The following is a 17,835-nucleotide window of genomic DNA, read 5'->3' on the forward strand; positions in this document are numbered from 1 at the left end:
ATTTCCTGGTTGTTTCAAGTAGTGCTGTACTGTGGGAGAAGTGAGCAGAGAGATGCAGATCATTTAAAATGAAGTTTTCACCAGTAGGCAAAGTGGCTGACACAAATGTCTCTGTAATGCCTGTGGTGCTTCCTAGGTTTTTGTGCAAAATTTTCGGTTGTCAAAAATGTATCTCAGTAAGGTGGAATTGAAAGGCCCGGAAGAGCAGTGCTGTTCTGTGTTGGTTTAGAATTACCCAATTTTGATGGGTACTTGTGACCTGGGAGATTTTCAGCTGACAAAATTTACTATTGTGAGATGTATACAATTACTGCTACATATTTAAAAACTGAAATTTGACTTGCTGTGAACTATCACAAAGTAGAAAATATTCTTTGGACTGCGATTAGAAACTAAATTAATTCTCTTTAATTCTCTCTCCCCCCCCACACCCCTTAATCTTTTAGTTGGGTTTTCTTCCTGTTGTATCTTCCTTCATGATTTTTTTCTTATACTGTGCTAATGAATCAGACATCAGTAATAGCTTTTGGCTTCAAGCTCTTGTCCTATTTTTGCAAGAAATTGTGTGTTGAGGTTTAATACAGTAAGCACTGGCTGGACTGGCAGACTATCTGGATTCTATTTCTGATTCTTCCTAGATTCTTGAGTGTGTAGAACTGCTTTTCAGGCTAAGTTATCTAAGTTTCCTGCTCACATGTGAAATATTTCACATCTGGTGTGATTCCCAGCACTGCTGGAAAGGGTGCTGGCTTGGTACCTTGTAAGAGCTTCAGTAGTACTCTAGATACTCTTTGTGAATGCTTTGATGTTAGGTTTCCTGAACCTTGGTTTACCCACATGTGGATTTTGTAAATTATGCATATATGCATTAGCAATGTATTGCATAAATGTAACTTGCTGCAACCATGCTGTGGATCTGGCAGCAGCTTTATCCCTTTATCTGATTCTACTTTAGTCCATCAGCCAAAATGGTGAATGTGTATGTTCAAGCTCTATTACCTGGCACTTTTTTTTAATCTGTGTACCTTATACAATCCAAATGCTACTTTAATCACTGTGTGGTTGGAGTGAGATGTAGCTTTCAACATTACCCTGAAATGCTGGCAAACTTGGTTCCCTGTGACCTTATTGAAAATGATTAACTCAGGAGAGCCCTGAAGTGCTTAGGCTTGTCACTGTAGAAATAATATTTGCTGTATTCTTTGTGTCCTTTAGGATCTTTGAAATCTTTTCAGGATGAACCTCTGTGAATATGCAATTCTGTTTTTCTGGGAAAGGAGTTTGTATCGTGTCATATAACTGCTCTAGGACAGAACATACACTTCACAAGGATGGGGATTTCCATTTAAGCACATGATGTGTACTTGGACTTGTGACGTGTGAGATTCAAATTCTTTCTGAATAGGTGATGACAGTAATACTCACACCCACTCATGTTTTAAAAGTGGCATTTTGTGTGAATTTCTTTTTTTTGTCTCCTTCAGTGGGATCACTCACATTTCCTGGGTAGTTAGTAAAAGGATGTGGAAATATAATCCTGCTTCTATTTTCCAGTTTGCTGCACTTTACTGTCTAATTCTCAGGTGAAGCTGGAAGGGGGGCACAGTACCCATCACCCAGCCCTGTCTTCACTGCAAATTGTTTTAATTAGTTTGATAGTCTAGCTGTCTAATAGAGCTGTGTGTCCTGCTAAGTGCTGCATAGCTGCAAGTTGCCTTCTGAGGGCCTGTTCCTTGTGATGACTGGGTTCAGTGGGTTGGGAAAACTGAAGTAATGGTATTGTAGATTTGCTCATACATGGCGAAGGCTTAGGAATGGCTCCGACTCATATTTTTAAATTGGCTAGTATTAATGTGCTTTCCTTCTGAGCTGCAATTTGTTTTATTTAAGTACATCATGTGGGTTCTTTATTTCAATGGACTGGTGGGCTTTTCCCCTCTGTCATTTTGACATGTACAGTTCAGGATCACAGTGATATTCCTATGCTTGTCTGTCATGCAGCTCTGCATGAAACAGGGCAAGAGCAACTGTAAAACTGGCCTCCTCAGAAAAGTTATCTACTGAATTTAACAGGTGACTATTTTTATCACAGACCATAAATGGTTAATTTACTTGAAGACAATAAAAATCCTCAGCAGTATGAACAAAACTGAGGTATAGTTTTTCAGCTGCTAGTAACCTCAACATTAAAAGAACCATGAACACAAAAACATAAATAATGAAGTTTTTAAATATCTAATTCAAATACGGTAGAATTGCTTTTTGAAGAGTAGCAGATCTGCAGGCCAAATGCTGCTTTTTATTATGTGGATGGTAGCATTAACCCTGTGGTGGCAAAGCACCTTCCCCTGCAGCCACTGTCAGAAAGGGGAGCACTACAGCCATGGCTGCTGCTCCCATGGGGGGGCTCTGATGAACCAGGGCATCCTGAGACATCTCCTGCAAGAACTTCTCCAGCTCCCACTTGAAGTTGTGTACATCCTCTCCTTTGATAGCTTCTCATTTATTTTTGTTTACTTTGAATCTGGCTTCTATGATTTTAATTTGTTGTATCCTAGTTTTTGTCAAGAGAGATAGTGAGCAGCCACCCCTGATGTTAAAAACCTACCTCATGCTCATGTAGAGGGAGATATTTGTCTAAGGCTGTATGTTATTCTCATTTAGGTGTATTTAATACCCACTTTGAAAAAACTGAAAAAAAATTAAGAATGGACAAGTGCTTTTCTGATTTATTCAGCAAAGTGATGGTTTCCTTTTCTGTTTAGCAGTAGAAATACCTGTGATATCTAGACAATATTGCAGTAAATGCCCCTGTGAACTTACACAAGGAGAGGAAACTCCAGAACTGTCTCCCCACCCTCCTGCTCACTTTTGCAGGTACTGAAAGCAGCCAGAGTGAGCACTGATAGAGGCTGTACATTGGGAGTTATTCTGGGCAATCAGGGTATAATTTCTCTTTATTGTGATACTAAGAATGTTACGTTTAGCCTATTTTCTCTAGATTGACTTGTAGCCTGGAACTTGAAACCTGAGTAGCTCTGGCATTGAGGTAAGCCCTGGACCTTGCTCTGGCTTGTTTCGACCAGAGCCATGAATCAGATTTGTCATTGAGAAGCAGAGTTTGAGAAGCTCCAGGGATGGCAGGCAAATATTTTAAAGGTCCAAAAAATCCACAGCTCATTTGTGAACATTCTAGGAAGGCAAAGAGGACACACATTATAACATAAATTTATTTCTGAATAAATTGCAACATTAAGAACTACTGTACAGAGAAACTGCATCACACTGTTACAACTCTGTCATGATATTTGTGCTTTGGAAACATTCTATCACAACAAAAAAATTGAATACTGACAACTAACTGTATTTGGTTTCAAAATAAATACACATTCCCATTTATTAACTCAAACAAAGCACTTTATAATTCTTGGTGCTTTTCATTAGCTCTCAGCCTCAGAAATGCTGAGCATTCAGAGCTGCCACTCACATTAGTGGGAGTTAGAGATGCTGAGCAGTTCTTAGGGGCTGGCCCAATGACACCAGTTATGTTCATTGTTTGCAATAAATTGACCTCTATTTTGACTGTAAAGCAACCTCTCCTGTTTTGTTTATACTACAGAGTAGATCGAGAATTACTCATGTTATTTAATGTTCCACATTAAATTTTGATTTACTAACAATTTGTATTTTGTAACAAATGAGCAATGCAATCATGCAAGTTTTGTAATGGTTTTAAAGATAAAACTGAGAATATGGCTCTTTTTCATAAATTATTTAAAACTACTTCAAAATTTTCAAAAATATTTAGTGCAAAAGGATAGGTTTTTTTTCAATAAATATTACAGAAGCATATACTGTTATATGGAAAATAAAACTTCTCTGAAATATTTTTTTGGGAAAAGCAGGCAGGTATTCTATTCCAGTATTTGAGTAAGAGAGATGAAAAGTAAGTATTTTCAAAAAAACAAATTGCAAAAGAGCTGTGACGTCATAAGTTGTTTTTACCTTTAAATTCACACTCAGTCTCTTTGGCAGAGTGGAGAGAATGTATTACTAAGTGCATGATACCAACAGATCATCTCAACAGGACAATAGCAGAGTAGATCTTATCAAACAATTATAGAAATGTTATAGGAATGTGAACTCTCACATATAGTCCAAACAGTTGTCTTCAAAATAAACACATATGTCTGCTGAAATTTTAACAAACATTTTGCTTTTTTCTAAGTTACAAAAATTAACCTTGAGATTTTTAGGACAAGATGGTGCTCTTTTAAGATATGCATTTCTTCACCTCATTAATAATTTATTCAATGACACTAAATTAAATAGTACTTTTTTCACTGCTTTTAATTGATATGTAGAGTGTTACATGGTGCTTTCAACAGAAGCACTTTAGGTAAGAGTTGTTATGATTCCCTTTTGCCAGGCAGGGACACTGAGGCACAGAGGTGAAATGACTTGCCCAGGGTTGCAGGGCTGGGGCAGGACAGGGCTCGAGAGCTGCTGCCCTGGCTCCCAGAGCTGTGGGCAGGAATCTCCCAGGTGTAGCTGTGCTGAACTGCACTGCTTCCCAGGGAAAAGGAATCAGGTTTTAAAGGACAGTAACTAGGAGATGGGATTTTCTTTCTTCGGGAAGGTTGCATAATTGAGGAACAGCTATGGAAGAGAAATAAACACATGGGAAGAAACTAAAATGTATTTTCAACAGCTTTTTATTGTGTTGTCTAACTGCAAAGGTGTTAAGTGTTCAAAAGCTTGTACCCCTTAGCAGATTATGGGGATTTCAAAAATCCATAAATATTATTTATCTAGGGTGCCTCCAGGCATTCTGAAACACACTCTGCTTCCAACAGTTACACTGTACAAATATCAGTGTTGTTTTAAAACTGAATGGTAGGCTACTATCCCATTTTACCTGATTTAATCGAATTGATGAAAACTGAATAGATTAGATAATTAAGCCTTTACTGTGTAGTTCATTAATTCATGAAGCTAAAAATCCATCCCCTCATGGTACAGTGCACTCTACAGCACAACATGTCAAGAGTCCCTCATGACACAGAAAGACACAATAAATTCAGATTCACTTTGCTCCTGGGTCAGTTGTGGCATGGACTTGTGCTGTTTTTGTAGAGTTTGTAAATTTTGCACATTTTATTCAGTGATGTTCAGAAATCAGAGCATTACACAAACCACTGCTTCTTTAAACTGGAATAAAACAGGAAAGCTGAACCAGCAAGCTTTGTTAACCCAGTTCAAGCAGCCAGTCAAACAGGCTGGGTGTGATCTCTCTGCCCTCCTCGCTGAGCTTGCAGTACTGCACCACGGCTTGGAAGATGTCCCCCACTTTCCAGGACTTCCGCTGAACTAACTGCACCACATCTAGAAACTAAATAAAAATACACTGAATAAAGCACCATGAAGTACACTTGGGATTTGGTGAACATTTTCTAAGGTTTTGTGGAATGCATGCACACAAACTCCTGGTAGCCCGCCCTTTGTAAATGCACAGCTGTATGAGGGAGTGGACACCATTCAGTGCACAGCAACATCAACGTTCTTGATATTTATAAAACATTAATTTCTCTAGTTCCATAGCTCGCCAAAGACTGATGGGCTCTCATGACATTTTCTAAATTAACTGCTTCTGACAATTATTTATTTATTGCAAAGAAAGTAAAACCAGACAAAGTCAGTTTGATAAAGGATTGCTATTTGTCATGTTATCAACAACTCATTGTCAAAATAATGGAAGTGTGATTGTCCATCTTGAAAAAAATATTTTTGCATTACTACTAGCTATATTTTACTTTATGTTTAATTTTCTGTACTTCCATATATACATGCCATAGTATTTTAAATATCCAAATAGTATTAGTGAGAGGGAATTCTGTGTAAAATTTTGTCACATGAAAACATTTATCACAGTTGTGTTTTAAACAGACAGTATCTATATTTGACTTTTTTTTAAATTTCCTGAGAAACCAGAGGTTAAATATATGTTCTTAAGCAGCTGTAAGAAAAAATCCTGGATTTTGTCCACTTGGTACTTAATAATGGGCTTCACATGGTCATCCATCTGGCCCCTTTTTCTTCTGAAGCACATAAATGAAAATCAAAACTTTTCAATTCTTTGCATTTCACAATAATTAGTTTGCTCCTTCTGTTTTAAGCTTTAAAGCACAAAAGAAAAGATTGCGTCTTTAGTTAGTGTAGCTGTTTGCTATTTACATACTGCAGCCTAAACTTTTAATATTTATTTTAATGATATTTAATAGGCACGTGATTTCCAAGAATGCTGTTGTAGGCAGGATGTGCTTCATTATTCTCTAGTGTATTTTTGCAATTGAATTAACTGTTTGCCAAAGCACATGGGTAAAGCTGACAGCTGTTTCTTTAATTAGATGCAATTTGGACTGTTGCTGTTGAATGCATTTTAAATTATGTTTATGATTCCCAAATGCATGTACTCAAGAAAATCAAACAATATCTCTGCTACTCAAAATGATCTTCCCATAAGAGACCAAAATACTGATTTGTAATACTTTTTTCATTAATTTACTTAAATACTAACATGGTTTTAAGTCTTAAAGCTTAAGCTTTCTTGCTGATCTTGGAAATGGGTCTCTCTTGGGCTTTCCTGAATTGCTGTGGTTGGTATTTGGTGGGGTCAACAAAGGAGCCCCAGCCAATCATTCAGGAATAGAAAGGGTTTGCACTTCTTGTGGCTGTTTTGGTCTTCAATGTTGCTCCTGGCTCTGGCTTGGAGAAACCTCAGGCGGTTTCTCAGTCATCTGTGTCTGTCCATTCTGCTCTCAAAGTTGTACCCCCAGCTGGAGCAATTTATGAACAGCCAGGCACAAGTTCAGACCGACCTGAGGCTGCTGTAATTGGTGTTACAGGCAAAGCAGATGCAGCATAAGGACTGAAAATTTTAAATCCAAACAATATCTCACATTATAATGACCAAATAGCAGAATATAGTACATGTGATGTCTACATGCAAATGTTTTTTATTTTTTAAACCTTTGCACTTAAACTCCATGTAAACCATGTGCAGCCTTTCAAATGCAGCCTCATAAAGGACTCTTAATTCTGCCTTGGCCATTATTATTTAATGTATTGTTATGAAAAAGTGGACAAATTCATCAAAGCATGCTATAGAGACTTGGACAAGGTATCAAGGTGATACTTTCTTATGCCATAGACAATCTACTACATATTTCACATACTTTAAGTTCTGACACACCTATCCTCTCATTCCTTTCTCTCATAAACAGCAGTGTTGCCATCTTGCTGTAATAAAGATGTTTTTGTATCTGCTTTTAAGCTCAATAACTTCAACAAATCATAACTGCTACAGTTACGTAGACATTAATAGTATGGCAAATTTTGTAAACACTACCTTTTCAATTCTGTTTTCCTGAGATTTTTTAAAATAGATAGTTGGAATTCCAAGTTCAGAAGCAGCAATCCACTGCAGGGTGGCTCGCAGCTCCACATCAGGGCACTCTGGTTCCAGATCAAAGTTTATCACCAGGAGGTCCTTTTGACAGTTGGCTGTTCCCACTGAAAGCTCAGAAGTACTTTCTGGAAAAATAATCCCACTAGTTACTGTGCAATTGCTTGTATTATCTTCAAACTGTATGTTTTAATTGATACAGTTCAACTTACCCTCAGTGTTTTCTGTCTGTTCTTTAAGGAAAACCTTTTCTTCTACTAATTCACTTAGAAACAAACAACAACAAAGCTTATTAGTCATACTTAGGAACAGTCTACAATACTGCTTCATGATGAATAAACTTCTCCCTCAATGCAAGACCTAGAAAACTGCAAGAAAAAGGTTACATAGGATGAAACAATAAAATGCTGAATATATTTAAATATTTAATCTGTGATTCAGGAAAAAATTAATTGCAGCATTTTTCTGTAGCAGGATGAAGTACTTGTATTAGTTATGTCATGTTTTACGTTTCACCAGGATCTGTGTATCTTTACAGTTCACATAATGACAAGCAAACGACATTATGGTAAGACACAGCAAGTCTCATAACCTGGGTGTAAATGCTGATTTTCCAATGTCTGTGTTTTGCTGCGACAATTTTCTGATGTCACTGACTTCAGAAGTTCCCATGTTCAGTATGTGATGTCCAGGCTGTATGTTTGTGCAGTGGGTGTGCCCTGGCTGCATAATGACATTCACCAGCTGGCAGGTTGTACCAGGATCTTTAGGCAGGATGTACTTGCACATCTCTTGATAACTGAATTGCATGTTCCGTAGAAACATTCCCAGAAACAATAGGTAAGATGTATTGTTGGCCAAATTATTATTATTGTTATTATTGGAAAGAATGCTATTGAGTTTTTTTAAATTGTTTTTAATTGATCCTTATTTGCTTTATCTTCCTTGGTATTACAATAGAGTTTTGATAATATTCAGAGACTGTTTGATGACAGAAAACTGATACCACAGAGAACTGTCTTTTAGACAGGGTGGTTGATGGATCTGTGTTCTCAAGAGATCCACCTGATTGGGTTTTCCTGCAATTTTTCACTGTCTGGTGCCCTCACTCTGCACAGACACCTGCATGTGCTTTTTTCTGAAACCTGGGCAGGCACAGCAGCAGGTGCAAAGCAGGGCTTGGCACGGTTTTGGTGGCGTAAATGATTTGCAGATAAAATTGGACTAAACATCAAGTCTCACTTCAGTGACTACTTACTTAATCATAGGAGAAGATGGCACGTTCTCCTGATAAATTTCCAGGTCCATAATGCCAAGACTGCTAGTTGTACTGCTGTTGCCATTGCTGACAAAGCAAAAGTTTAAGTATTAGTGCCAAGCTGTGTCTCCATACATCTTCTAAAAATTTATTTCTGTACAAAGCAAAGTGGGAAGGAGCTCTATTCCATAAAATCAATTGTGCTCAGCAAGTGGTCCCCTGAATGAAGCACACTAGTCTGCTCAAATAATGAGGCTTTTACTAAAATAGTTCTAGATCAAGCATGTATCAAGTGCATCAGTGCATCAAGTGATGCTGAAAATTGCAGGAAAAAAAAGTGGACTGTTTTCCTGTGAATGGCTTATGCAAAGAACACTTGGCCTCAAACAAAAACTGAGTCTGCCTAAGTCCTTGAAAAGAAGGATTAGCAGGTACAGAGATGTCCTGCAAGAAACCTGTGAAGATCCAGCTCCCTCTGAACAGGGGGAATTCAGGAGCAAGGCATTAGCTGCCCATCATACACTTACCTTTAGGGTGAGTCCATGCTGGTAACCAGCAACAGTTTCAGTGTACTACACCATACCCCAAATACTATTTGGGATCTGATGGAACCCACAGGTACAGAGATGACCCCTCATGTTTCTGACTAGTCTGAAAGACTGAGATTTTAATCAAAGCAAATTTGCTCATTGGGACCACAAATACACAGAAGTATTCTCTTTGGCTTCTTCACAAGGATGAAGTAGCACACTTGAGGATATTTGGAAAAAAATATTACCAGTTCACTTTATAACATCATTATAAATCTGACAGTGAATGTTTATGCAGATACTCTAATATAATCTCATGGACAAGTTGTGAATTTGCTGTCTGCAAGTCAATTACCATGAACAAATTCTGTGTGGCAAGTCACAGTGAACCACTTAATTTTTACTGAAAAACCAACTAATAGCATTTTCCCCTACATTAGAGGGATTGATTAGACAGTTCCTTTCCCCACCAGGTGTTCTGAGACATTGTCAGCATGAATTCAGACTTGCTGTAGCAATTTCTGTTCCAGTGCAGAGCTGAAAGGCACAATACTTCAGCTCTCTCAGACCAAGGACTTTGTTAAAGGTTGATACTGTAATAACAGGATGGATGTTCAGCTGCACTGGCAGCAATGGTTTTGTTCAGTAATTTCAGCCAGCCAACAGTGCTCTCTGACAGAGACTCTTTCTTTTCCCTGCTTCATTACCATAATGTCTTCCCTCCTTGTCATCTTAATACTCAAGAGAAAGATGTAATTACTTGATAATATTTTAAAACATAGTCTAAGAGCATGTAAAGGAAAAACCTTACTCAATTTGATGCTGTGAAAGGGCTGAAGTCAAACTACTACCACTCTATATAAACTCCAAGGACTAAATAACATTTTCAAACATTTTTCCTGACTTGAATTGAAACAAAATCAGGTCATAGTAGTAGGAGCTCTTGAACTTATTTCTACTCAGGGAAAAATTGGTCATCCTCTGTTAATTTGCAGCCCTGTGCCAGTCTAAGCAGATCAGGGCTCAATCTTTGTCCTCAATGCATGGATTTCTGGTGGGAATGGCAGTCTTGTCAATCTTGGCTAAGGAGGTGCCAAAGGAAACATTAGGCAACAACAGCAAATAAATCAAAATACTATAGCAATTAACTTATCCAATGGCCTTTTTGCTGTAGGACTGAGATGCTTAGTGATGCCAGGATGTTTTTTTCTTTGTCTGAATCGAGCTACTCACCAATATAAGAAGACCTGGCTGAGAATCAGAACGTGGGAAGTTTTTTTCCCTTATTAAAAAATAAAGAAATAAAGTCTGCCATTAGACATTCTTTACAGTATTCTGAGTAAGTCTCGAGCTGTTGCCTCTCACTGCTGAGGCAGGGCAGGCTTGGTGGGCAGACCACCCTGTACAGTGGGAAGAGACAAGGTGGGTACCTCAGGGAGCGCTCGCTGAGCTGCAGGTAGCTGCTGGTGTCATCAGGATTGTCCTCATCGTTGGCCAGCTGGGACCAGCTGCCAGTGCTTTCTTCACTGCTGCTGAGATGGGCTGGAAATTCTTCAGCTGTTTTTGTCTCCCCTATGATTTCAGCATCCGATCTGCTCTGAGGACTGGTGCTGCCAGGGTGATAGGGGAGACACACTGTCATTGTAATATAGGCAAACAAACTGGTGCCACCAATCTTCAGGCAATGCTGCTCATTAAAGTCAACCAAGCTGCAGAATTATAGACATGCAAAAGATTGGACAAGTTTATAATTTATACATAAAGCCCAGCAGAACATCTGGCCTGAGATGCTCTTAAAAAAGGACTTTCTTATGACTGCTACAAATAAACACAAACCTTAGATTTAAGTATGCATAGAAAAGTTTTAGCTTGTACAAAAAGATTTAGCATGTATAAAATACCTGATCACTGTAAAGGTTTATTGTTTAATTCACTTCAGTCAATCAGAGGTTGAAGTATGTGGTATACGTTACTGCACAATGACAGCATTTCTTGGAAATAAATATTGCTGCTAAATCACTGTCCTGCTAATGGGTGAATAAAGTTCTTGACAGGGTTTTCTACTTTATTCAAATTGTAGATCCAAAAGAAGAGAAAGTAGGAAAGTATTGTGGGTTGTGGATCACTAATGATTCTGAGTCTGCCATGTCCTGACAATCTTCACAGCTTAGGCTGGGAAAGGACAAATATTGCAACAGTCAGAAACCAGACTGAAGATGGAGCCCAGACTGAGTTTAGAAAGTACAAGGTTAAGGGAAAAATGCTTCAATTCTGCACACTTGACATATGTCACACATGTGTGTATGCCACACATATGTACACATGCTCCTAACAAACACAGAAACAAAAAAAGAAGAAACTATATTTTTGCTAGGTTTTTAGAGCTAAACTGGGCTTTTGATAGAAAGAAAAGTAACAATCAATCCCTCCAATAATTATATCACTGTAGTGCCAGAATAACAAATAAAGCAAAATGTAGTTTTGCTATATTCACTAGATATCTCCATTTGCAATTTAGGGATTAAAGCAATGTTATGTTCTGTACTGACAACCCTCTGCAGGATCTCTCTAGAGAAGTTCTTGCCTTCAGACCTTTATGTGAAGTTATGGTTAAGGCATCTGCCTTCAGTTAAAGCAGGAGATCACACCAGTACTACTACTACAGTTCTACTGCTCCTGAGTAACTACCTTGATTAGGCATATAGTGAGACAATATCATTGTGGGTATCTAAAGGCCAAGCTCTCACTCTCTGAGTGCTACTCAGCTTCTTAGTACAGGACAGGCAGCTCCTGATACCTGGTCCAAAACACAAGAGATTGCTGTGGGTGATGTTTCTTGGCATTTTGGTTTTGTTTGATTCATGATGCAATTACATCTCACACCAGTGATGCTTTGAACTGACAGTTCCCCACTTGTGAGCAGTCACATGGAACAGTTTCTGTGTAACTGTGACAGGACAGGCTCTGTTGCATGGCCTGTGTACCAGAAACAGCTTTTTTTCATTGCTGAAGGCTTTCATGTTTGGTTTTTTTTTTTCCTCCTAATTGACTCTATGTCTGCTTGATATTTTGCCTGGAGTCCTATGTGCCTGTATCTGAACTAGCAAGTAATTTCAAGCAGTAGGAATGGATCAGAGCAATTTCTATTGATGTTTTTATAGCTACATTATATATATTTTTAAGTTTTCACTTGAGCCTAGACTTAGTCCAGACAGCCATGCCACAAATAGTTCAGATTTCTGTGAATAACCACTGGAGGCTTTGCCTTCCCAGCAAAGACACCAGCGCATCTGGAGAGCACTTGGGCAGCTTCTATTTGAGATTGCTTTAGAAGAACCCTGCATTTCATGCTACAAATGATGCCAATGGACAGAAATGGAGGCAAGCTGAACCAAAACTGCACAGCATTGCTGAGCCAAGATGCTCAGGCAGGTGTAGCCTCTACTTACTAATTCTGCCCTATCAATGCTATTGCTTTAACCATGTCATAGCCATGTTGGGAACTCTGCTTCAAAAACAGAGGAAAAGATGAAAGGCTCGTAAGCTGCAAAAATAACTTAATTTGCAAGCAGTCAAGATTCCAAATAGGTGGATTTCTAAATTTATCTTTCTAAAAGCAGGTTGCATTTTAAGGAGGAGGAAGGTTAGTGCAGGAGAGTCAGTATGAAAGACTAGTGACACCATGGTAATTATCCACCTAATTGCTGCCATGCACTTGCAATCTACTTTCTCACTTCAAGCACAGCTTTGTCAAATGCTCTGCCTAGAATAAAATGAGCTACAAAATGGTTTCTAACACCAGCACCTGCCCTCTTTCTGCCACTCTGAGATAACGAGGTGCTGCAGTGCTCCAAGACTGGCAGTTTAGATACCACTAAAGTAACAGATATAATGAAGTACTGTGTTAAAGAGACAACGCCTTGAGAGAGAGCATTCCCTTCACCTCAGAGCACCCGCAGCAATACTCTGCATTTGCACTGCGCTCTCACGCTGGCTCACACTTTACCTTAACAAAAGCAAGCTGCAGATTTCCTTACAAAAGAAGAACAGCTGTAAGGAGAGGGTGGTAAGCTGTGATCTAAACTCCATGAAGCAACATTAAAATAAAATGCTCTTCTTTTCCCTATCTAAATTTTTCCAGAGAAGTCTTGAACCAAAAGATGAGGGCTATTTTTATTCTTATTTTGCCTTCACTAAAGAATTTTTACTACTTGTAGCTCCAGGCTGTAAACACAAAGTTAAACCTCAAGCTCTCAAAGTCTGGTCTTGTTCCCAGGTACACAAAACGTTACTTGCAACAAGTATAGCAGAGAACTACAGGTCAAATCCTGCTATTGTCTGTTATACACTAGCACTGATTTTTATTTATCTATTTTTTAGTTCAGATATCAGCCTGTGTTAAATACAAGTTTAAGCTTTGGTCCATCTTTCCTGTCTTATGGGAGACATAAATGTCTGTAGAAAGAGAACTTGTCTGTGCAGTATTACATTTAAATCTTAATACCACAATGTCATATTCAATATAAGTTTTCTCCAGAAAGTACCACTGCGACACATGATTGGGTAATTTTCTGCCAAAAGAAATCTGTAGTCAAGACTTAGCCTGCTTATTTCTTTAAAAGTACCACTCTTATCTTCTTCTTCTATAGAAATAACTTTTACTGTGAAAATAAACCAAAGAACAAAGCAATGTGCTGATTTTCTGTTTAGTCACTTACCTACTTACTGGGGAACTGGAAACCACATGTTTCCCATCCAAAGCTTCTGGAGGCTTGGCTTTGCTTTGCTGCCCCTTTCCAGATGGGCCACATGAAGTCAAGGACTCTGAGTCTTTATCTGGCTCATCTCGTTGATCAGTTTCTATCTGAATTAAAGGCACTTCCCTGAGCTGTCCTGCAGGGAGGCTTCCAGGGCTCTCCATCTGCTCTTTTTTCTCATCCAAATTCACTTCCTCCATTGTGGGTTTGGGCTGTACCTGGGCTGTGCTTTGGGGATGCTTGCTTGTCAGCACGTGTTCTCGGCTTGTACAATCAAAGGAATCCTGCTGGACAACAATTAAACTTTTACCACTTTCAACAATATTTGCAGCCAGTCTTTTTGCATATTGTTCCACGTGTGGTGGAGAATCACTGTGAAACTGGTCTGCCTCTGTAGCCTCTGCCTCATCTGCTATGATTTTGTTCTTGCGCATCAGAGACTCAATGGAACTGGCCCAGGTCTCGTGGATCAGCATGTCTGTGATCTGGTCAGTCTTGCCTCTCTGGTACAGGCAGGAGTCAGACTTGCAGAGCCCTGCAGAAGCCATGGTACTGACGGGCTGTACGCTCAATGAATCTTGGCGATGATGGGCAAACCCGTCTAAGGAATTTGCTTTAATTGGGACGTTCACTGTAAGCCTGGAGCCTGAGGATCTACTGTCAGGCATCGACGACTGCCTAAAGCAGAAAGGTGACCGTAGAGAGGGTGCCAGCAAACTGCCACACCAGTCCTTTGAATTCCGAGAGGATGATGCATTATCTTTATTTTCCTTTTCTATTTCTCTTAGCATATACCTATAAAACTCTTCTGTTATACTTTCTGTGCTGGACTGTTTGGATGGGCAACTTGGTCTTACATTAAGATGGCTATTTTTCTTGGCTACCTGTTGCAAGGCAGAAGTTAAGATACTGTTTGCATTTTTTCCTGCATAATAATCCAGTAATAAATCAAATCCTCTTCCTTCGTTTTCCATCTGGTTCACCATAAATCTTGAAAATTCATCTGTAATGCTCTCACAACTAGACTGCTTTGAGACAGAACTTGTCTGACTGAGAGAGTGACCAAAGCTGTTCATGAGGCCTAGGGTATTGAAAGAGGCTTTGGAATCTGAGTCTTCCTCTGGTATGCTCTCACAGCTTGAGGCCTTGGCTCGGCTCCACCTTTCACAGTGCAGTCTGTTCCTGGGGTGGTTTGGACCTTGCCAGATACTATCAACCATGGAGAGTTCAGTGAGGTTCATGATCTTGGCAGCCACTTCATTCGCAAAGAGATTGACTGAATCTGGTGTGTCCTCAAGGTTTATAGATTCATCTACTACTCGATTCATCAATTTTTCCTTTAGCTCAGGATGCTCATCTGTTTTTCTTTTGATCTCACTAAGCCGAGGTGCCCTGTGCTTCCGAACCACAGAACCATTGGTGTGGGTTTCCTTCTTCCTTTTCATGGTTCTGCATGATAAACTCTGGGTCACCAGATATTCACTGCCTCTCTTCCATGCACAGAACCAGGGTTGCTTGCCATTTGAATTTTCTAGACAAATGGCAGCTATTTCTGTTGCCATAGAGACAACTGTTTCTGCCAATTCTTCCGCAAAGTCTGTTATACAATATTTGTCCCTTGAATTTTTCACCTGCAGCACAGGCTGAGAAGGAAGCAACACATGGTTTCCTAACAAAGACAAGCTAAGTTGGACATCATTATTTAGCACAGAATCACACTTAATCTTGGCTTGGTTTTCTGTATTTATGGTGGCACTGGAAGACAGCTGTTCTTGAACACTGTGCCTGCATTCACTGTTTGCAAAGGTATTTTCTCTGTCTGAAAATGATCTGTAGTCTTTCTTCTGATGATGATTATTACTCTGATTTGGGGATTTGTAACAGTCTCGTGCAGCTTTTTTCAGGTATCTCTTCTTGGGCGATGTTTTTGCACCAAGTGTGTTATGCCCTGTATCTACACTTGGTTCTGAATTCAGTGTGGAACCTTCATTGCTATTTACATCTTTGATATCACTCTTGCAAGTGCTTGTGACCTTTTCAAGATCTTTACTAGTACTGCTGCTGTAGGATGTACCAAATGGCTTAGCAACAGAATGATCAAGGGGGCTGTGTGAAGTTTCACATGCTGTTGCCAGTGTTGGCCATCCTTCTGCTCTTGTTACTTTCTCTGCTTTTGCGCTTTCAGAAAAGAGAGGAGAACACTCTTCAAGTTGCCTTATGTCGTTAATCTTCTTGCAAGTGAAATATATTATATTAAAAAGCAACTCGTTTGCAGTCTCTGTGAAAAAGTCTTGTGTACTTGAGCCATCCTCCGGTTGTACCTGTCTCTTCTTCCTAACTTCTTCTATAGAATGTCGTAGAATAATATTGGATAAGTTTTGTGCAAGTTCATCCCTGATTACTCCATCAGCACGTGGAATATGTGGTCTTGCTGCCGTTTCAATAATTTTCCCATTTATGGATTCCATAAAATGCCCTACATTTTTGTATGTGTTAGGTTTTGTCAGAATTAGGGATGCCTCTTTCAGAAGCGCCTCTGCAATGTTCTCATTCAGCTTCTCCATGCTGCTTCCTACAGCTAAGCTGCAATGCAGAGTAATGGCTGCAGAGGCCTGAGCAGCAGACAGAAGTCCACTGGAAGCTGCAGGGTATTTCTCCTCCTTTGTTTCCTCCAGGCCACAGATGGCTACAGCACTTGCCACTTGAGTCATGCCACAGAGCGCAGATGGGAACGAGTATTCCGTGCCAGCACAGTCGTCAAGGAGCTGTGAGGGTGCTGCTTGCACCTCTTCATTAGCAACCACTCCACTCGAGTCCGCCACTTCCTGCTCCCAGCGGAATTTTTCCACAGCCTGGGGACTGGAAATGGTTCCAATGACAGTGGCTGCACAAGCCAGAGCCACTTCCAGTGCACTTTGGTCATGTCCGTTTGAATGTTCTTCCTCGAAGGAATCCGAGACTTCAGCAGAGCTTTCTGCCTCAGCCCAGTGGCTGGGGCTGGGGAAGGCAGAGCCCGGCCAGTCCGGGACGTGCTCAGAGCTGTCCGGGCTCTGCACTATGACGATCTTTGGGAGCTCGTTCCATGATCGGGAGGCAGATACATCTTCTGACTTACAGGAGCTTCCTGCAGAGATGCTGACTGCAGCCTCCTCACTGAAACTGGGTCGAGACTGTGACAGTCTAATGAATGCATCCTGCAGAACAGATTCTGCTAAATTTGTGGCGTACTGACCTGTGGTCGCCTGCTCATTCTGGGAGGGGGGATCAGTTTTCCTGACACCTGCACAATCTTCCCCATCTGCCTTGCTGCTGTGTTTCGTTGTGGGGTCACCCCGAGGCTCCAGCTCCTCTTTAGCCATTTTGATTACAGATACATCTTCTAACATGAGTGCTGAGTTTTCAACCTCACTAGTCAAATTAGTAGTACTAAATGATGAAGTACCTTTTCCAGCTAATTCCTTCTGCCACAGTATTTCCTGGTCTGACTTATCTTCAGGCTGTGAGATGCCATTTTCAGCCCCAGCATTCACAGTTTCAGAGACCTGAGCAGCTGCATTATCTTTATTAATGCAGTTCCCTTCAAGAATGAATGGCAACCTGGCTTTTCTATAGTGAATGTTTTCAAATCCCTTTCCTTTATTTTTTTTGACATCTGAAGATGCTTCTGAAGCATTTAATTTTTCATGACCTGTTGAGAAAAAAAAAATAGTGTTTGGAGAGTAACTTGTGACTTCTAAAATGAAAGAGCTGCACAACTTTGTAGTCCATTATTGCTCTGTAAAAGTACTGCACAGCCATGTACCTTGTCTTTGAACAAAACTTAAA

At 39.8% G+C, this 17,835-nt stretch overlaps 1 protein-coding gene across 9 annotated transcripts in view; it reads right to left on the reverse strand.

The window, feature by feature from the left end:
- Nucleotides 1-3,212: 3,212 nt before the first annotated feature.
- The window catches only part of SPHKAP (SPHK1 interactor, AKAP domain containing), a 65,499-nt gene continuing 50,876 nt past the window's right edge, over nucleotides 3,213-17,835 (reverse strand). For 5 of the 9 annotated variants that reach the window (XM_021553676.3, XM_077785646.2, XM_085587702.1 and 2 more), the window contains 6 exons: nucleotides 13,972-17,698; nucleotides 10,684-10,863; nucleotides 8,724-8,810; nucleotides 7,678-7,730; nucleotides 7,409-7,593; nucleotides 3,213-5,392 (listed from right to left, as the gene is read on the reverse strand). In XM_021553676.3, coding sequence (XP_021409351.1) covers nucleotides 5,249-5,392; nucleotides 7,409-7,593; nucleotides 7,678-7,730; nucleotides 8,724-8,810; nucleotides 10,684-10,863; nucleotides 13,972-17,698 — 4,376 coding nt within the window. In that variant the 3' untranslated portion in view covers nucleotides 3,213-5,248. Of the gene's footprint in view, nucleotides 5,393-7,408; nucleotides 7,594-7,631; nucleotides 7,834-8,723; nucleotides 8,811-10,683; nucleotides 10,864-13,971; nucleotides 17,699-17,835 lie in introns of those variants that run through there. The other 4 variants (XM_077785647.2, XM_021553682.3, XR_014957379.1 and 1 more) reach the window with 4 other exon arrangements.

This window comes from Lonchura striata, chromosome 9 (assembly GCF_050655825.1).
Source record: "Lonchura striata isolate lonStrDom1 chromosome 9, ASM5065582v1, whole genome shotgun sequence".
Classification (NCBI taxonomy): Eukaryota; Metazoa; Chordata; class Aves; order Passeriformes; family Estrildidae; genus Lonchura; species Lonchura striata.